At 32.3% G+C, this 21238-nt stretch overlaps 3 protein-coding genes across 3 annotated transcripts; 1 reads left to right on the forward strand and 2 right to left on the reverse strand.

The window, feature by feature from the left end:
- Nucleotides 1-338: 338 nt before the first annotated feature.
- LOC149910284 (tetraspanin-7-like) lies at nt 339-3221 on the reverse strand. The gene is made up of 5 exons (XM_090107661.1): nt 3051-3221; nt 2750-2938; nt 2375-2536; nt 866-994; nt 339-601 (listed from the first exon to the last, which is right to left on the reverse strand). Exons 1-5 carry the CDS (start codon nt 3126-3128, stop codon nt 446-448), a joined length of 714 nt encoding a protein of 237 aa, XP_089963787.1. The 5' UTR covers nt 3129-3221; the 3' UTR covers nt 339-445.
- A 1047-nt stretch (nt 3222-4268) lies between these two features.
- LOC149910285 (uncharacterized) lies at nt 4269-15322 on the forward strand. The gene is made up of 6 exons (XM_090112095.1): nt 4269-4547; nt 11974-12125; nt 12634-12862; nt 13350-13614; nt 13972-14162; nt 14450-15322. The coding sequence occupies exons 1-6, from the start codon at nt 4460-4462 to the stop codon at nt 14716-14718; spliced, it is 1194 nt and encodes a 397-aa protein (XP_089968221.1). The 5' UTR covers nt 4269-4459; the 3' UTR covers nt 14719-15322.
- On the reverse strand, nt 14417-19454 carry Tango6 (transport and golgi organization 6). Its single transcript, XM_090112082.1, has 6 exons — nt 19275-19454; nt 17205-19204; nt 16720-16939; nt 15889-16040; nt 15327-15651; nt 14417-14539 (listed from the first exon to the last, which is right to left on the reverse strand). The coding sequence occupies exons 1-5, from the start codon at nt 19324-19326 to the stop codon at nt 15334-15336; spliced, it is 2742 nt and encodes a 913-aa protein (XP_089968208.1). The 5' UTR covers nt 19327-19454; the 3' UTR covers nt 14417-14539; nt 15327-15333.
- Nucleotides 19455-21238: the final 1784 nt, after the last annotated feature.

Here is a 21238-nt window from a genome sequence, read left to right on the forward strand (position 1 = left end):
CCAGTTTTTTATTATAATTTTAATAATGTGTTCTGTGAATTTGAAAAGAAAATTCATTATATTGTAAGACCTTAGTTTCAGACAAATCCATTTAGCCATTTCTGTGATAAAAAGAAATAAATTCAATTTTTTTTTCAAAATAAGTCCTTCATCATACTACATACGTAGTATATTATTATTAGTCTGTGATACTACACTAACTATAAAATGGCTATAAATAAAACATAATTGTTGCTCAATAATTTATTTAAACATCCAAAATATATAACATTTTATACATTTTTTTTAAGATACAATAATTGTGATTATAATTTATAATACTTACAACTTTAAAAATTAAAAGATAAAACTTTAAAGACGATAAAGATTAGAGTAAAATATTTAAAGAAGATAAACATTCAGTCAAGAAGAAATAGAGATCGTGTCCGATTCGAGCCAGAGACCGCTAATTGATGATATCATATTTCGATTTCTTTAGATAGCTTGCCAAAGAACAGGACAGTATAGCACCAACGAGGGGCAAAACGGACGTTCCGATAGCAATGCCTATCAATATGTTCATATTCCTTCTGAGGTAATCGCTTATGACTTCGTAGCAACCCTGAAAAAAAACAATCATTATTCTGGTAGTAGATACGTATGTATTGTTTGCGTTTAATTGTTTAAAATTAATTGACGCACATATATTTTTATTGGATAAATTTTTTTTCCAGAGTAAATTAGTTATGATCATGTGTGATATTGACTTTTTTATTCTTATTGAAGTAATTAGATATGTAGCTATCGTAATTGATGAATAAAAACTACAAACGAGACCGTTTACAAAATGGCGAATTGTATAATTTGTCTACAACTTATACAATACCGTTTGGTAGACGTCGTTGTAATTGGCGGTAACACAGTGACTCGTGTCGAGGCAACAAGACGTCGGGATCACGCGCTGCGGCGACATCACCATCCAGTCCGTGTAGTTGGATACCCCGCAACAGTGTAACTAGAAAAATTATGAAAACAGAACTTTCAGTATGAACAAATAATTCTTTATGGATTAAAAATAAACACAAAATATAGTTATGTCCCTATCACATTTAAATTCCTTGGAGAATGATTAAAAAGGGAAAAAAGTATCGGTGCCATTTATTTATTTACATTGAAAGTATTTATTGTTTAAATACACCAGAACAGAAAATAAGTAAATTATAATCTTTTATAGAAAACTAGCGGTCCGCCCCGGCTTCGCCCGTGGTACATATTTACGTTTTCTCTACATAAAAACCATCCTCGTACTTCAAGGAATATAATAATAAAAGAATTATCGAAATCGGTTCAGCCGTTCTCGAGTTATGCGCTTACCAACACATTTTGCGATTCATTTTTATATATAAGAAGAAGAAGAAGAAGAAGATAACATACAGGCATATTCATATACATATTATGTACAAAAATGCGGTCTTCAAAAGCATCAATCTCTTCCAGCCCCAGGACCAGGTGTGAGGCAATCCTAGAAGCTACCCTTCTTAGATCTTACAGGAATAGCTTTCTTGCCTCATTTGAGCCATTTAATATTTATTAAAAAAAAACGTAACTACTAACTACTATAATAGAAGTCAAGATTAACTTTAATGACGAATCCGTAATAGCAGAAATTAGATAATATTTCTACGGTGTTATGTCCAACCACTTACCACCGCGAATATTACTGAATTTATAATAAACTAGTGGTCCGCCCCGGCTTCGCCCGTGGTACATATTTCGCAATAAAAGGTAGCCTATGTCCTTTCTCGGGTATCAAAATATCTCCATACCAAATTACATGCAAATTGGTTCAGTAGTTTAGGCGTGATTGAGTAACAGACAGACAGACAGAGTTACTTTCGCATTTATAATATTAGTATGGATTTTTAAATAATAAAAGCTTGAAGCTTGTAACAATAGATAATATCTGCATTCACTAACTAGTTACTAATGAAAGAATTTAGATAGTACGAGTACTAGGTATCATTAAGTCGTTACAACTTACACTACGTTTTCTATTCAGTGAAAACAAATAGCGAGACTTAACGTATCGCACTTTCGCGATTGTTTTGTATTGAAAATAGATATTGCAACGTATGATAACAGATTACTTAATAACTCGATTGTGTTAAGAGAACTGCCAGCTGTTTTAAATAGCTGATGTACTCAGTCGTAACGTAATGCAGGCAATATAAAATATCCATCACCAAATTGGTAGATTTGAATATTAATGAATCTATTTACCGTAGTTGTATTGTTATAAGAAATTATTTATACCTACTTTTGATTGAGAAATATGGTTAAACTACAAAAAACAATTAATAAAAAAATTTGAAAAAAAGCATTTGGGTAAACTTACCGTAGTTTGGGCAAAGTCGAAATTAGCCTTTTCTCTATCATAATTTTTCACTGACTGTGTTAGGCCATCGTGCAAACCCTTCGAAAATGTACCTTTATAGCACACTACCGACGCACAAACGCCGAGTTCCATCATGAAGATACAAACTAAGAAACCACCGTACTGTAAAATAAATTGTTCAATCTTCTATAATTTGAAAACAAATACCTACAGATTGAATATTCAGCTTTCAATGTGGGACGCCGCTCAATCGCTCTTGAGTCAAATAACTTTCCCAGACGCAAGTGATTATTCTTAAAAAAGATACCTACTTAATAGGTGCTTTGAGCTTATTTGCATAAACTCTAACTAAGTATAGAATAAGTAAAATCTTACAATGTACAGTAAGACAGGCTGGCCTTTAATAATGCAGGAGAACGCCACAGAGCTGATGATGACTATGAGGCCAGAGATTCCGATTATCACATGAGGAGCCGTGCCAGAGAAATCTGGCGATAATTCCATATACTTATACAGGTCAAACTCCGCCCAAAGACCCACGACCAGTATAAGTAAGCCCGTAAGCTGCGAATGAGAACTTTTTAGAGACTTAACGGTTAACAAAATTATGTTAAAATGACTGAAAAAAATTAGTAACATTATTATACTTAGGTACTTAAATAGAATTAATACTTACCCAAAATATTAAATTAAAAATAAAAAGAAAAGATTTTAAGCAGGCAATGATAGCCACGTTTTTAAATTGATTGCCCATTGTAACACTATTTACATTATTTGAGTTATAATTCTATTTCTTTTCCTAACCATATGTTTCAAAACAAAGGATTGGTTAAGCTTTGGGTGCTGACTGTTTAGTGTTTGCAATCTGGCTTGAGGCTTTCAGAAATGCGCGCGCTGTTAACTAACGCATGCGCGGTATATAGGAACCATTAATTTGTTGTTGTTTATTGTTATTGTGAATAAATACCATATTATATTTTTATTAATCTTTCATACTTGTATCGATTATCTACAACACAATTTTACAAATAATATTTATCTTATATTGAACCAGTTCACAATAGTAGGTATGTTTGACACGTTTGACCCACATTCATGCGTATTTTCTTCCCGATTCCCGAAAGACGTCCAAGCTCATCGTGAAAATAAAGAATATATGTAGTCGGGAAATTTATCAGTTCATCATAATTCAAATTATAAACATATATAAATCATGTAAAATATAGTTGATAATTCTATTTTTATTCCGTGTTTTATCCATATTCAATTCAGACTCCATTACTTAATTTTATTTTATCCAGGATTTTTTTCTGTTTCGATTCGTGTAGAAAATCACAGAATTAGTGTATCCAATGAAAAGTTTAAAAAATGTTTAATACATTAGAAATAATCTTATAATGAAATCATTGAAAATTGAAATGTATTTTTATTTTTAACTAGCTCTCCGCCCCGGCTTCGCCCGTGGTACATGTTTACGTTTTCTCTACATAAGAACCATCCTCGTACTTCAAGGAATATATTAAAAAAAGAATTATCGAAATCGGTTCAGCCGTTCTCGAGTTATGCGCTTATCAACACATTTTGCGATTCATTTTTATATATAAGAAAGAAGAAGATTAATTTAATCCACTTTTCAATATTTCTAGATACAATAATTGAATAAGATCATCGAATCGCATCGAATATCTAATGAATTCGAGAATTTTGTAACGGAATGTGTAATTTTAATCTTCTAAGTTTAAAACAGAACACCTACCTACCTACATAGTATGTGGTATACCTACTTTGGTATAACAAATTTCAGCACGTCCACCGGCATGTAACTGCACAAAGCATGCAGTCATGTAAAGTCCTACCATGTGAAGGTTGTATTCTTTATTTTGTTACCTAGTTACTTGTTAGTCTATCAGACGCCGCGGTGGAGCTATAGCGCGCGCTCACTTTTGTATAAAACGCTCTACATTCGCAACAAAAAGTATTTAAATTTTACTTTGTTTAATAAATAAATTCTCTCTTCAATTTTTTTACATTAATGTAATTTTTAAATATTTTTTTAATCATAATATAATAGCTATAGTAATTACCATGGCCTGGCGTTTATTTTTATTTACGTTTGGATTAATTTTACAAGCCTCTTTTGTGTCTCCTATTGCTGAAATTGTTGCGGATGATGGTAAGGTCATTTTGCTATTATGTCCATAATTATATATGTATTATTTTTAAAGTAATAAAGTTAACATTCTGTATGTATAGGTAGTTTTTGTTCATCTTATTATGCACAGACAATTAGAATAGAGCGTTTTTTATTAACGAAACACGTACCTATTATAATCATTAATTAAAATTTACCCAGGTGGTAAGAGATAAGAAATAAAGTCCTTAATTGAAAATTATCTTTACGTCCTTAGATTTAAGACACAGCTAATATAATAGGTATCTACTATACTAGATTATATACATGTAAAGTCCTATAGGCTATAACATCATACAAAAATACATGATTATTTAAATTTCGCCAAATAATTGTATATTAGGTAAGTACTTTAGGCTCTCAATATTAAAATTGATTGACCCATGTCGCACTTTTAATTAATGAGGCGCGATTAAATTGATGATTGCTAGATAACTGCCGACTAACATGCAATTTAAAAGTGCCAGTTTATTCAATGATTGATTCATCAATTATTATTGATAGTCGTTACTTGTACTGCAGCTTTACATGACTTATTTTTCACTATTATGTCGAAATAAATATTTCTTCAGAACTGGTTATTAAATATACCTAGTAGTCCCGTAAAGAAAAATATTATCATTATAAATAACCGTTAATGCTTTAAAATATTATCAAAATACTTTACCAATTGTCTAAGTAAAATAATATAATTACTTAGTAACATAATTTAAATTAATCAATTTATCTATACGTGAATTCTATACGAAGTTAGAAGCTCTATTTAAACAGAGATGTCTTTGCGTTACTGTTCCGGTTGTTACCATAGCTACAATTATATCACAGCTAGAGTGAACAATTTTCCAGGCGTAACGGGTGCAAAAGATGTCGTTAAGATGTTCAGGGTGTGGCAATATTTACTGTTTCCAAGATTATTACTTTGATATTTACACTATACTTTATTCTAGTACCTATTTTATTAAGAAATTACCTGTTAGTTATTGAGAAATTTTGGATTCAGTAGGTATGATTTTTTTGAAGTGAAAACTTCTTTAGCGGCGTTGAGCACTTTTTCTGTAATGGGTATAAAATCTTAAACTCGCGTCAGGACACGTGACCTGATCGAAAAAGCGTAAGACGGATACCATTCCAAAATATCAAACATGCTCAACGTTAATAATCAAGTTTTCACTTCTGCCGGCACTCCCGGAGTGCAACCCGTCTTTTTTATGTTTTAGTTAGTTCTGTAGAGTGTAGAATCTTTTGTAGCAGTTTAAAAGTTAGGTACTTAACTATAAACTTATTTATTTTGCAAGAAAATAAGTTAGGTAAGTTGATAGGTATATTTAGGTAGAGTAGAGAATTAGAGCTTATAAAATTAGGTGTAGGTATATGTGTAACCTTCCCTCATCCCTGAGTATATAATATGTTCTGTGCGTGTAACGCTGCCATAATAAACCGCTTAGATTCCTAACTTTGCATTTACGGACATTATACAAATATTACTTTAAATCAAACTACAAGTCCAACGGAAAATCGGAAGAGTGGAACGATCGATGCAAAATTGGATAACGAGTATCTGAATAGCCGTTGCTTGATGTCGTGCCTAATATCCGATACAGTTCACCCACTTGCACGCTGATGGATTATGTTACCCGTGACCAGTTCTACTTACCCGGGGTTTCACTGTCATCAGACATGAGATTAACCCACCGAGAGCTATCACGTATCTATACACTGCAGGTCAATTGTATGATTGATACGATTGGTGGCTACGCTTTCGCATAACATGGAATACTCGGGATTATGTTAAATAATGTTAGATTGCGGTTTGACAATAGGTACCCGAAAATCTTATATATAAAAATGAATCGCAAAATGTGTTGGTAAGCGCATAACTCGAGAACGGCTGAACCGATTTCGATAATTCTTTTTTTATTATATTCCTTGAAGTACGAGGATGGTTCTTATGTAAAGAAAACGTAAACATGTACCACGGGCGAAGCCGGGGCGGACCGCTAGTAGTATAATATATATTCATCAGGTGGTAGGTATGTTTATGGCACCTATCTAAATAATATACTAGGTGATATTTTCCTCGTGTTTTCAGTATTTATAAATGTAAAAAATTCTGAGCCAAATCCTTCAGCTTGGTCAAGTGAAGATTATTTGAAATTCCACAAATATGAACTATCATATTGCCTTGCCACCTGCTACTAAGCAGGTACTTTTAAATATCTTTATTAAATAAAAGTATAAATATTAAATTGCAGGCATAAAGTAGCAGTTACATACTTTACATTAGTAGATATAAGTACATACATAGTATGAAGGTACTTAACAATCGACAACGACCAAACTTGACATGGTTGTGCCGGCGACCCAGTTACGTGTATTTCTTGATTTTTTTGTTATAAAATGACTATCGTACGGTAAGGTCGACGGGTCCATAGTGTGCATGTCATTACGTCAATGGAACACTTCGCGGTTAGCATTATGCATGCGCTAACGGTCTTCCGAGTCGGCCCTGCGGCTACCGCGTCTTTGTAGAGACAATTCCTTATCTAACTACTTACTGCTTGTAAGGTGTATGGTGAGAGATTTGTAATGTCTTATGTCGCTTTACTTTTTGTATTCGTTGTTATTTATTTAATGGGTCACACGTGAAACTTAGCTTTCACTTAACGTGTTTGACTAGACGTCGTTTTAATTAGCTGATAATTACATCTTAGACATGGTTAGCAATAGATCATAATTAATGTGATAAGCACAACCGGTAAATGTCTCACTGTTTGTCGGAGCTTTTGATGACAAATTATATTGGCTTTAAAAAAATTAATGTTCCAATCTCCTTCAGAGAGCTTTAAGCGTAGGTACTCTACATTTGTACATTAATAAATGATACAATAAAAATAAGAAGTTATTGAACGAAAATTGAATGATTGCTATTTAAAGTTTAAATGAAAATTGAGCAGTTCACAGAGGTTAATTATTGAAATGGAGCGAAATAAGGCGATGGACACACACATTGTTGTTCGAACGCACATGTACACACTACCCAGGTATAGATAAAGTATATACGTATGATTGTATACACTATATGTATTTTATTAATTTTTAGTTTTATTTAGAGTAAAAATATTGAATGTTTCCAGTAAATAAAAATTACTTTAAGTTTGACTAGAGACAAAAAAACAGAGATGTTCAATGGGCAGCTGTTTTCGTTTCAGTTGTTTTTAACTAAATATATTGGGAATTTGACTAATTTATTTATATAAAAGATATGCCATATAATTAAATTCATTTGATTAGGTAATCAGTTACATCATGCAAATTTATAGCTCTTATCTTAATTTATTATCTAAAGCTAACTTTCGTCTTAAGACCATTTACCATAATGTTTAAGGATTCATTCTATTTGTGAGTAAACTATTCTAGATATACATAAATAACGTAGAATAAACTGGAAGTAGGCTAACGAGGTGTGGAGTCCTGACTGGTGCAGGTCACCGACCGGACCTTCGCAACCGTTCAGGTCAAAACCGTGATTACCAGGAATACCATGTAGGTACACGTTCATCGATATACCATCCATTTTGGATATTAATCGTCAAACGACCATAATCTTATATCGATGCACGATTCGTAACGGCTCTTTAACCTTATTCGAATTTGCTATTTTCGTTAAAATTATTCCAACCCACGCTAAGACGCTTTAAAGCTGCTGGAAGTGAAAGAGTCACCACTCACCATTAACAGCCATTAATCCAATTTGGTTGAGTCAACTGTGTTAAAATATGTATGCACAATATACCTACGCTGAGATGTGGGAGGTGGAATAAAGCAAAAAAGCTTTGCAATCTTGTTATTTAATGCTTATTTTTGTACAATTTATTTTATTAAGTAAGTATTAGAAAAACAAAAGTGACATAATATATTATAATATTATGTGTTTCCATAATTTTCGGTTACCGTCATACAGAAGGTAGGCCTAATATTATTAAGGTATGTCTAATATTATTAACTTCAAAATACTTAATCTATTTAACTTATAAGTTACGACAGGTGTACATAATTACTTGTTATAGGTAGGTAACTATTCTCTAATTAACAGACTTATCTAATTTAAAAGCTTCGTTGTCAATCACAAAAGTTTTTGAAATGTCTCGGCTTGCTCTACATACTCACATGAATGTGGTCGATTTTCTGGCATACCTACTTACCGAGTATTGAAGATATTTAATCCAATTAAATTAAATAATTGCCAAATTAAAACTAATCTACGAACCGTGGTCCCATTTTCGCGTTCTAAATTGTAGCTCTTTTATAGTCCCGACAAAGAGACTTTTGTTACTAAAATCGAGACGTTCGGAATACTTACAATAAATGTTTTGTCTGTACGTGGCTCCGACAGTGGGTCAATTTTTAATTGAATACGGCAAAACGGTGATTATACACGCACGGCCAACTTAACAATGCGATTTGGATTTACATAGTTTCTCTGCTTTTTTGAAGTATTCAAATTGTCATAAAGCTCTCAACTATCACACCGTTTTTTGTACTATTTAACGCTTCATGTTACGCGCATTTGACTTTGAATTGTATAATTGGAAATACCTAGATACTAGATACGTATTACCATTACGTACCATATAGGCGCATCTTTAAATTTTCTGCGTAATCTCTTCTATAAAGAACTTATATGGAATTATAATATCTACTATATTAGGCTCAGCTTAGAAATTAATAATTATAATAAATCAAGTATCAACATAATATTCTAGAAACAGTTTTGCAAGTAGGTATACCAATATACTTGAATTTCTTCTTAATATTTGTGTACCTACCTACTTGACACAGGCATCCAATACACCAATCAATATTTTTGATTAGGAACGCATTACGCAGTTAATGGGAAAATAACTAATGCAGCAAACAGTGATGTATCATAGTTGACAAAAGGTTATTTTCTACAATAATATAAATTTAGATGGCCTCATATTGTGTGGACACTGGACAGGAAGAGCAATGCGCGTAAAATCTTTTATTGTTTGCCGCGCCGCGCCGTTTCGCGTCAGTCACTCAACACAATCACATTACCGGCACATGCAGTTAATTTAAAATACATATCCCTCCCTTTCCCCTCTTCCTCAGTCCGTTCGTTTATAATATTTTGTAATTACTTATACCCAAAAAAAATTAAAACGTCAGAAAAGAAAAGTTCAATAGGTATTGCCTATTATGATCATTGATAAGAAAGTAAGAATAATTGAAGATTTAATAGATAAGAGGACGAGGAAATTACAAATACGATATTTAATACATTTAAATTCTACTCAATATGAGAAGTAAAGATAATAATATATCATTCAAAATGAATTTCCCTATAGGTAGTTGTTTTTGTGAAGTATGTAAAATACTTCTGAATTCAAATTAATATTAAAATTATACGTATTATACGTATAATTAAATCATTTTATTAGCTCGTCGACGGAGAATGAAGCTTATTGCCTATACATATGTATAATAAATAATATCTACAAATATATTATTCTCGCAGGATGGGACTATTGTACCAATTGCAATTGTACCAACATGATGTGTGGACATTGTCACGCATCGCTACCTACTGATGATTTTATCGTCCTTGAATTATAATGTTGAGTTACAGTAAATTGAGGCAAAAGTCAAAATAGTTATATAAAATTTAACCTAATTGTCGAGGTACATATTTCACAAAGCATAGAAAACTTGTTAAAATCAATCGCGAAACTATGGCGCTACATTAAAATCTTAAACAACAAGTAGGTTTAATAAAAATAAAGTAAATTCAAATAAAATAAGTCAATAAAATTTACGACCAATCGTTGCCATTAGAGAGTGACCTTGTCTGCTTCGTCAAGGAGTCCACGTCTCATGAGGCTTGACCAACTCCAATTACTTCTAAACCTATAAACGTTCTGCGATTTTCCTACTTTCTATTTAGAATTTTCTTTGTTCTTTTTCCGCCCGATTTTCGCACGGTTAATAAATCCCAATTTCATTATTTTAAATATATTTTATTGAAGTAAGTAATGTTAGCATAGGCACTCAAATCACCCCTCTTTGTAGAGAAAATTGATAAACTGGGGTGTACCTAGCTTGCAAATGCACAGATTAGTAACTACGTAATTTTGTATTTAGAATATGTAGATATTTTATATATTTCGTACCAGGAAGATTAATTATTCATATCAACAGTTTTGTTTGTTTATGATGTCATATCCGTTTTATTATATCATAGTCGACTCATTAAATATAATTGTTATTAACCACTACAAAAAAAACAAATACCTTCCGCCAACGCTTATTTTAATAACAAATACCTACGTATGTAATATATAGGCTATTTATTTTTGTTTTTTTTCTTATCAAGACAGGTTTTACGTAACAAAGAGTGTTTTTAAAATAAATAAGCTCCTATATCTATTTTAATTGCTTGTTAGGAAAACCATTCATAAAACGTTAGTCAATAATTGTTTACTTGTTGAAAGCTTTTGTGATACGAGGTACCCATATGCAAGTTATTGCTGACAATCATTCAAAATCTCATTCCAGTAACAGTAATGGAACAAAACTGTAAAATAATAGCGACGTTTGTATTCCACCGTGCTGCAGAGATAAGCTTCTCGTTACTCCTAACAGCACATTTATATTATCTTCCAATTCCGCAATAGAGGGCTTAGCGGGCGCCTGTAGCAATTTAGTTGGAAACCGCCATTTAGTTGCTCTACTTTTCTACTATCGATTTGATTTTCTTGCCCTCTCTTACTAAACCTCTAGGCATTAAGCTAAGTGACAAATACATAGAATTCTAACTTAAACCGTTACTAAAGATCTAATATTATTAAAATTAACACTATTCCAGCTACAAGTGTGTTATAGAAATAGAGTTCCTACCTATCTAGCCTCTAATTGGATTAGGTATATATAGAATATGTTAATCACAACCTATTAATATAATAAAGCCTTAAATTACGTCCATTGGGTGGGTACAATATACAATTACAATAAATAACAAATCGACACTGAATAGGCTTTCTCATGACAGCGTGAATATTTTTCATTCGCTCGGAGGCATATCCCATTACTCGATGAAAGAATACCCGGCCATTAAAGGGACGGACCAGTGAGCAAGTCATTGGGTTAATGGTACACTTGGAGCGGTCAATTGTTAAATCTTTCAAGCATCTTGACCTTATTAGATGGATACTAAAAAACAGTATTGAGTTATTCAACATAATTGATAGGATTGATTTGTATCGTACGTAGGATTGATTGTATTGTATCGTATGTACGGGCTCGTACCTACATATTATATTGCATGAGCACGTTAGGGAGAAATTTTTGAATAGACCTATACCTTACTTTTTTTGTGTATTATTTACAGAAGTACTTCACCTCATTGGCGAGCCAGATTTTCGTGATGTTCGATTGAGGTGGGAATATGGGGATGCTGAGGAGGACCCAAAAAAATTGTTGGCGTTCCAAGTCCATTACTGCGAACTACAAGCTTGGGGTCAATATCGGTGTAGAACTAAGGTATGCAGCTATAAAAAATTGTTATCGGCGTTATAAGTAGGTACCTATCTACTTTTCATTATACCTACATATAATATACGGTACCACCGCCATGCAAATATGCCACAGTATAGAATGGAACGGAATATAATAGAGTTGGTCAGGGTATCGAACCATAACATTAACGTGACGACTGACCTGCAGTTCCGTTTGCAAATGCTACTTGCTAGCCATTTTTTTTTAATTATTACACAGTCACATGATACATTTTGAGGGATACTTCGATCAATTGACTCGATCGCGATCGTAAAGCTAGTTAGGTCTATCCAATCACTATTTAATATTACCTAGTAGGAAATTATGTACTTTAATTTGATTTAGGATAATGTATCATTAACTTATTCATTAAAACCTTTACTTCTCACGCCCTATATTAACAAAATAAAATTAAGAAAGTATTTAGATGTGTTTAAGAAACAGACAGAGAAATCATTCAACAATTTCTAAAATAATTTATATGAAATTTAAGGTAATCGAAAGTTTTGAAGAGGATAAAAAAGGAAGAGTGATTGAACCTACAACAACGCTGAAACCAAATGTGACAGGGCGTCGGGGACGAGTTTATACAACTTACATCACCGGTCTGAGGATGGCCACTACCTACTCCTTCGAAGTGCGTCCTGTAAGAAGAGACGCGAGAGAATTAGCCGATCCACAATCCATTGGCTCTAAGATTATCATTGTACCTACAAAAGGATGTATGTATATTATTCGTTTCAATGATAACTATAAATTTTTAAGTGTTCAAATTAACCGTTAGATAGTACGACAATCGGTATAGTGGAAAAAAAAATTCAAATTCTACCTTAAACCGTCGATCAATAAGATAGCTTATTAAACCTATGATTATCTTTAGTTTGCTGAATTTTTTTATAATCCGTAAAAGTTTATACATTTTTAAACAATCTTCATTCACAAGCTCTTTCTTAATCTAAATCAATACAATATTGCCCAACATAAAACAAGTTTTAAAAGGACTTTAGTTATGTACTTTCTCTTTCATAAATTAGCTCCGCTTACACAATTTTATATTCATCTTCGGAAGTCAAATAGAAAGTTCGCACGCGTACACTTTCTATTAAATAAAAACATTTCAAAGGATAACTGATAGGAATCGCTAATAAATTAGGCATGTGATATATCGATATGAAGCCATTATAGCCTTTATAGACAGTTTTGGGACAGTTTCAGCTCGGGCAACTCAATGCTTGCCGCATGCAAGTGAGGTGGAAGTGTCCACTGGCCCATATTTTGGGGGGCGAATAGCGGTAGAGGCAGCGGACGGTGGTCCCGAGAGGTGCTCCATACAAGGCAACCCGAACAGCGCGCAAGACGCATACATACTCCGGATACATCACGACGAATGCGGCTCTGACGTCAATGAAACTACTGTCGCCACTTACGTGATAGTGCAGGAGAATTTACCTATTCTAACGCACAGTACCAGAAGGTAATCAAAATGCTAAACTCAAGTACCTACATTCCAATGTTGATGAAGATGCTGTGTTTACGACTTTACAATAAGACGTGGATTACATTTAACACTCAATTAAATGCCTACTATTAATTAATCACAATTTAAGTAAAATCAATGACGCTTTTAGTAGTTATTATCTGTGGTAGTAGGTAATAGAAGCGATCTACTAGGTACTACACAATTATGAATATATGTAGGTACTTAAATTAAATTATTATTTCAAATTTTATAAAACTGAAAATAAGTTTGCAATATCCTAGTTAGTATGTAGTCGTAATTATATACATAATACCTAATTCAATTTTTTTTAATAAATTTTCCTTCTTACAGATTTCTCGTTCTTTGTACTTACAAACCGGAAACACTGACTGTCAGAGCTGGAATTAATTTACCGAAATCGAGCCCTGGTGATGTCCTACTGGAGACTAGACCACGCGGTTCAGTTGAACCCTACAATGATATGGATGACAATAACTTACAACCAGCACGGCTTGAAGCACGAAGAGAAGAATCTCCGCAAAGTTCGTATCATTTTATGTAGTAAAATTATTATGAACTATTAAATGCGGGAAAGTTTGTAAACATTGATGACTGCATTAGCGCGTAGTTTACTTTCTATCTCAGCTGTGTACCTACTAATCTAGCTTCTGCGAAGTAGTATTTATAAATTATTTATATATTCCCAGAATATTATAAAATGCAACAAATGTTTACTTTCTTTGTTGCATTTCACGGTTTTCATAAAAAGGTACTGTTAAAATGAAAACACAAATGAAATTTATAAAATATATTATTTTATATTTTTTAGGTATGTTCGGTGAAGTAACACTGGTTATGTTCCTGGTAGTCACTGCATTTGGCGGGATCGGTCTTCTTGTATGGAAAATGGTCCCTCACGCTGAAAGGGACAACATTTCTATTGGAACAGCGTCATCTCTTTCTCGCAGCAGTATTTTCGGTAGGCGCAACAGAGACATGTTCTCGGATAGAAGTTCTGTCTATTCAATAACTTTGTCCGAAAAAGACGAGGACACTACTAAAAAAAGCAATGATTGCGACAATACTTCCGAAGCGTAGTTAGGCTGTGTAAATTAGGTGTTAGTCGTGTCAATAAAAGATGAATTTATTTTATCTCAATTATTTTTAAGTTTTATCTTTATTTACATGGATAACACCAAAGTAAATATTTAATTGTGATCTATTTAATTATATTTTATCACCCATGATTATGACTGCTTAATATTAATGTAAATATTAGTTACATGTAAGTTTTTAATTTAAATCAGTACCTATGGTGTTAATAAATACGTTGAGCATCTGTTTAACCAAGGTTTAACCGGCTTGGCCAGTGCAGGATGAAATAATATACCTACATAATTTATTTTTTGATTTCCAGAAAGTTGAGAATTTGTGATACATCTATGTGATATTAAAATACCTATCTTTTTAACTTTCTTTTTCACGCGTTAGGTTGTGGCTTCGACTAACATCTTATTGTATGTTTCAAAAACATATTTAAATAAATTATATTTTTATGTACTTACGTTAAACAATATAAGGTATATGAAAAGTGGTGAATTTTCTTGAAATCAAAAAGAAGCAGGACTATTAGAATACATATTAAAAATAATAAATAAAATACAGATGTGCACAAAGGAGTGTTAATAAAAATTATAAATACTTACAATTGTTTTATTTGAATTTTATATCATTTGAGTCATTTGAAATACAAAATTGCTTTTCCATAGGAACTGCAGAGAACAAAAATTCTTTTACAATATCATTCAGTTCTTCAAGTGATATTTGTGCGTGAAGTCTTACAACATCATCCTCATTTTCGTCTTTATATAGTTTCAATAAAGTTTTGTATATAGGTAATAAATTTTCTTTGAGTTCAATTAATGTTTCTCGTCCCAGACCTTTGATCAAACTAGAAATAACCATTACAGCAGCTCTTCGACATTCAATTGCTTTATCCGTTTCGATTATACTCCAAATGCATAGAAGAATCTAAAACAAATTGATTTGTTTTCGTAAATATCAGAATAATATAATAATTTTACTACTTCCATTAATAAATCGACTTTTTATATAAAATATTTACTTCATAAATATAAATAAATGTTATTAAATATATATAATTGTTAAAATACTTATAGAAAATCTTGACATTTTTTTTCTTTTACCTATTATAGTAACTATGTATAAAATATTCAAAAAATTTATTACTTGACGAAAATAACTTACTTCATAGATAATAGTGCCAACTCTATAATGTAGTACCAGAGCTATTTCAGCTAAATTAGATAATGCTGAAGTTCTTATTAACGGATCTTCATCCCTGCATCCACACAGGAAGGTGTTAAGAAGTTCTGTTTTATGAACAATTGCCATTTCACCTGGAAATAAAATTATGTAGAAACTTAAAAATATGAAATATTGTATTTTTTAACATTAGAATTTAGAACCCAACAAGTCATCAAAAAAAAGAGAGGGTGTGCCGAGCATACTTGTCAGAAGTGAAACTTCTTTGGCAAGAATCAAAGATACCAAAATCGTCGCCTTTTACATGACGTGACGATATTGCTATGACGCGACCTTAAAATTTTACTCTCAACGCGTCTAAATAAGTTTCACTTCAACAAGTTATTAATGGCATTAATATAAGAATAATCGCATTTTTAATCTTATCTTCTTCTTCTTATATATAAAAATGAATCGCAAAATGTGTTGGTAAGCGCATAACTCGAGAACGGCTGAACCGATTTCAATAATTCTTTTTTTATTATATTCCTTGAAGTACGAGGATGGTTTTTATGTAGAGAAAACGTAAATAATAAATATGTACCACGGGCGAAGCCGGGGCGGACCGCTAGTACATATATAAAAATGAATCGCAAAATGTGTTGGTAAGCGCATAACTCGAGAACGGCTGAACCGATTTCGATAATTCTTTTTTTATTATATTCCTTGAAGTACGAGGATGGTTTTTATGTAGAGAAAACGTAAATATGTACCACGGGCGAAGCCGGGGCGGACCACTAGTTTTTCATAAAAATACTTTTGTCTTTTACTTACCAAGCTTTCTAGTCACTTTAACAACAATATCACCAATTTTCATTCTCAACTCAGCAATTTTGTTTTGATCTTCTTGAGTTTCAACAACCCTTTTAGAAGAGATTTGGAGAAACTCTTTACACAGTAAACCTAACACGTCTTCTGTAAAGTGAGTAGCGAGAGATGCAATTCCATTTACTGCTGCCAAATAAACGTAAGAATCCGAATCCTTGAGTTGTTCCTGTTAACATTAAGAATTTTTTGTTATATTATTTTATAGGAAGTTACAAGAATGTATTTAATGTTGAAGAAATAGTCAGTACTTAATTGTTGTAAACGAGTCCAATATCGTGTCGCTACACGACGCGAATACTAAGTTCGTGCAATCTCTTGGAATATGTATTAAGATTGCTAAATTTGCTACGAACGTAGTTATTAATTTAATAAAATGAAATAAACTGCGTTTCGTTTAGTCGGAAAATTTATTGGCAACAATTATTTATTACCTGGAGTAAACAAAACACGTAATGTCTTTTTGATATAGTTTCCGGGTCTGCAGCTTCAATAAGCTTTGTGAGTTCCATTATCCCATGTGCTCGTACAGGCAGGAGGCTATCCAACACATTTGATAAAGCCTTTCCATATGGTGTTTCAGATTTTCGTGGGTACTCACATTTTATTTGTGATAATATCTCCTTACATAAAATTCTATTATGATCACTGCTTTGAGATATTCTTTCAAGTGTGGGTAGCATATCTGTTAGTTGGGTTTTAACATGATCATTTTTGCTACATGACAATACAGAGTTGAGCAAAACTAGTGCTATTGTCACACATTCATCATTTTCTTTACTCTCTAGAGATAACAACTTTTCAACAAAGTTTGTTGTAATTGAAGGATTTAATTTTATAACATTTATAGCTTTGGGTGTTGCAGATATTTCAGAAAGAATTAAAATTATATTAGCATATTTTTCATCATCATTACTGAGGATAATTGGCTCATCCTCTAGAGTTAATAATTTTTCCCTATCACTTTTGTTTTTCCTTTTAGTATTTACATCAAGGAATAATTGCAAGAAGCACTCAAATAGGTTTTCTGTGAGTTTAATGTTTGTACTGTTTTGAAACAAATTAACTAACAGTAGGGATATTTCTTCAATGTTGTGATTCAAGGGAGTCAAAACACATTTTAGTATAAGGCCTGAATTGTATTCTTCAGCAAGAACACCAACTTGTCCTGAATACAAATTATTGCTAAACAATTTGTTTATTGTATCCATAATTGATACAGTATCTCCCAATTCTAAAATCTTCAAAATTATATCATTCAATTTATTTTGCAATACACTATTAGAACATTTTATTGATAGCATAAATAGTATGAATAAGTTAGTAACTAAAATTTCATAAGGTAAATCTAGTTTGGTGATAAAAGTACATGTATGTAATATTGAAATTTTATGTTCTACTTCTTGTGCAGTAAATATTATTGTCCCTGGATTGTCATTTTGTGCTATTAATGAGTCATAGTTAAATGGTTGAAGTGTGTCTTGTAGAAGATTTTTTGCGATCTGTGAATCTGAATATTTAGTTGACAAACTCAATAGGCAACATACAGCAGTTGTCAAATAATGTATATTATTTAGATTAAGTATTTGCCTCAGTTGATTGCATATAATATTCAAGTATTCATGTTCTGTTACATCACCATGCTTGTTGCAAACAATTTTACAGATCATATCAATTTTCTTCCAGTCCACACCAACATCTATTTCATGGCTTTCTATGAAGCATCGGATCAGGCTCAGTAATCCACCTGGCGCTATTAACCTTCGGCTCATTTCCTTTGCAATCACTCTCTTGACAAAAGCAGGAGGTTCAATTTCTTTAACATTCTGTAGCACTAATAACTCTTTCATAAGAATAGGTTGGAAGCAGTTATTAACTAAATGTTCATATATGGATATAAACTTCTGCCTATCTGTATTAAGCTTAGTAAATTTCTCTTCAGTCATAGTAAAGTTTTTGTACACACCTGGCTTCTTTAAAGGTGCAAATGCAAGTTGAATTAAAGCTGCTAAATAGTCCGATAAGTGAAATGTTAATATTATATTTTTTAGTACTGGTATTGAATAACTTCTGTGAAGAAATTCAGTACATTCGACTAGTACCTCATATTTTTGATCGTCATTCAATTCAACTTTAGGTATAGATTTCCCAGTCACACACCTTTTCGATAAACTCAGGCCAAGTCCAGGTATTAAACAATTGGAAATACCAAATGAGGTTATAATTTGAAAGCAAGTTCGTAGAGTCTTTTGATTCTTAAAACTTATTAAAATACTTTCGTTTCCTTTAATTATAGTAGCCATATTATCAACATCTTTGATAAGTTTATAAAGAAACCTTTTTAATAAATTAACAATACCCTCATCCAAACTATGGTCCTCAGTAATGTTAATTTTTTTACTGATTATAGCGATGAGAAATTCTCTTTCATATTCTAAAAATAATGATTGACTGTTAATATTCACACTGATATTCGAAAATAAAACGAGAATCAACCAACTTACCATTTTTTAATGCCTCTTCGATATTTTTAAATATTGTCTCCAGATTTGCCATAATCACTGAGTATTTTTTCTATATCGTGGAATCAAGTGCTAAACATCAAAATGTTTAGTGTGTGATATTTATTGTACCCAATAGAGATAATCAGATAATATCCAAAATCAGATGGTAAACAACGTGAACGAAAAATGAAAATATAAATAGCAGCACGTCAAAAATAATGATTTTGACATTTTTACAATAATCATGGCATATGACATATGGATGTCACTGTCAGATAGTCGTTGTGAAAGATGGTGATGCAAAAATACTCCTTTTCTATGGAATGATAGGTCCGAGCTGAGCCGAGGAGCTGAGGCTGTACTTATTTATTTTATTTTTTATTTCTCCACTTTACTCCATTTTCAGATTATGGTATGAAGTGCGTGAACGATGAAATAACTATTGTGTAATTATTATTTTCTAAAGTTAGTTAGTTAGCAATAACCTCATTGATGTGTAAATAAAGTGGTTTAGATAATAATTGGTTGAAAAATATTTACGGTTATTTTAAGTAATTTGGATTTTGATTATTTCATTAACATTTTTTTCAATGTTTGTACCTTCATCCATACTTATATTTATTTTTTTAACACAATTTGAATTAACTTTGATTATTTTGGAAAAAACTACAATGAAACGAAAGCTTTAAATTTTTTTCCAACAATTAATAATTACTAACGATAAATCGATTGCACGCATCAATTCACGCGCATTACTTTTTCTAGTGCTCGATTGTGCGAAGCGTTGCTGTAGTTGGAACATTCAACGTTAAGCATTATGCCGCTTATTGCGCTCTAGTGCTGTAATTGGAAAACGGGGTGTGTTTTCATGTTCATGAGCAATCGTAGAGGGAGAATGTACTAGAGATCACATCGGCGTATACCCGAACGAGATGGCGAATCCTTACGTCAATGTTGCCAACTATTACAAAAACTTTTTATCCGAAAAACTGGCAAAATATCTATAAATGTTTGGGTATTTTTTTGTAAGATAGGTTTATGAAGAAAAAGACAGATTTGAAAAGATTTTGTTATTTATTAACTTAACTAGCGACCCGCCCCGGCTTCGCACGGGTGCAATGCTGATACTAAATAGTAAATACACTACAGAAAAACTGTGAACGTTGTATATAAAAACATAGCGGCCCGCTCCGGCTTCGCACGGGTATAAAATATATAGCCGGGCGGCCGGCCGGTACAAGCGCGGATCCAGGGGGGGGGGGTCATGGGGGTCATGGGCCATGCCCCCCCCTGGGCCATGTGCACGACCTAAGTGGACCACTAATTTAATATTAACTTTTGAAATTAACAAAGTAATATTGTTCAACATGATTTTTTATTAACTTTTGAAACATAAAAGTAATATTATAGAACAATGAAATCAATTTCAAACGGAAGAGAATATAGGTAACAAAAATTAGAGGAAAAGTTATTTACGATCGATCTGAGATCGGGATTAAAAAAACTATAACTGCGGAATAAAGTTTAATGGTAAAGTTGTAGGTATTTAAAATATTTATTACAACTTTTGCTTTTACACTTCTCGCAATTAACCACAAATATCGAAATATCCCAGTTCATATATTTTTTATAAAAAAACAAGGCTAAAGTTTAGATATCATTTCAATCAATGGTAAATAATAATAGAAAATACAGTAAAATTAGGACAAAAAAGGTCAAGTGCGAGTCGGACTCGCGCACCGAGGGCTTCGAACAAACCTAATTGTTTTATTATGTTGTATCTTTAAATGTTGCTTGTAGCAATTTTTTCTTTGTCTGTGCTATAGGACGTGGGGAGTACCTTGTAGGTTGTGATTCCCTTGCAAGTAGTTGCTAGTTTCAGAATATGCGGTTTTAATTGCTATTTCTTCTGATTCAGATTCAAATTGAATTTGAATCAGAAGACAGAATAATATCTTATAAAA

Source organism: Colias eurytheme, chromosome 2 (genome assembly GCF_061535395.1).
Source record: "Colias eurytheme isolate Ceu_HAF_F1 chromosome 2, ilColEury1 Martin Lab GWU primary, whole genome shotgun sequence".
Taxonomy (NCBI): domain Eukaryota; kingdom Metazoa; phylum Arthropoda; class Insecta; order Lepidoptera; family Pieridae; genus Colias; species Colias eurytheme.

Excerpts from the sequence above, each read along its gene's own strand:
- LOC149910284 (XM_090107661.1), bottom strand. The coding sequence starts at position 3,128 with ATGGGCAATCAATTTAAAAACGTGGCTATCATTGCCTGCTTAAAATCT. Across the intron at positions 2,939-3,050 it reads TTTTTAATTTAATATTTTGG|CTTACGGGCTTACTTATACT; the intron begins GTAAGTATTAAT and ends TCTCATTCGCAG. Across the intron at positions 2,537-2,749 it reads AGCCTGTCTTACTGTACATT|TACGGTGGTTTCTTAGTTTG; the intron begins GTAAGATTTTAC and ends TTTATTTTACAG.
- LOC149910285 (XM_090112095.1), top strand. The coding sequence starts at position 4,460 with ATGGCCTGGCGTTTATTTTTATTTACGTTTGGATTAATTTTACAAGCC. Across the intron at positions 12,126-12,633 it reads AATATCGGTGTAGAACTAAG|GTAATCGAAAGTTTTGAAGA; the intron begins GTATGCAGCTAT and ends ATGAAATTTAAG. Across the intron at positions 13,615-13,971 it reads CTAACGCACAGTACCAGAAG|ATTTCTCGTTCTTTGTACTT; the intron begins GTAATCAAAATG and ends TCCTTCTTACAG.
- Tango6 (XM_090112082.1), bottom strand. The coding sequence starts at position 19,326 with ATGGCAAATCTGGAGACAATATTTAAAAATATCGAAGAGGCATTAAAA. Across the intron at positions 19,205-19,274 it reads CGAAGAGGCATTAAAAAATG|AATATGAAAGAGAATTTCTC; the intron begins GTAAGTTGGTTG and ends CATTATTTTTAG. Across the intron at positions 16,940-17,204 it reads ACGTGTTTTGTTTACTCCAG|GAACAACTCAAGGATTCGGA; the intron begins GTAATAAATAAT and ends TAATGTTAACAG.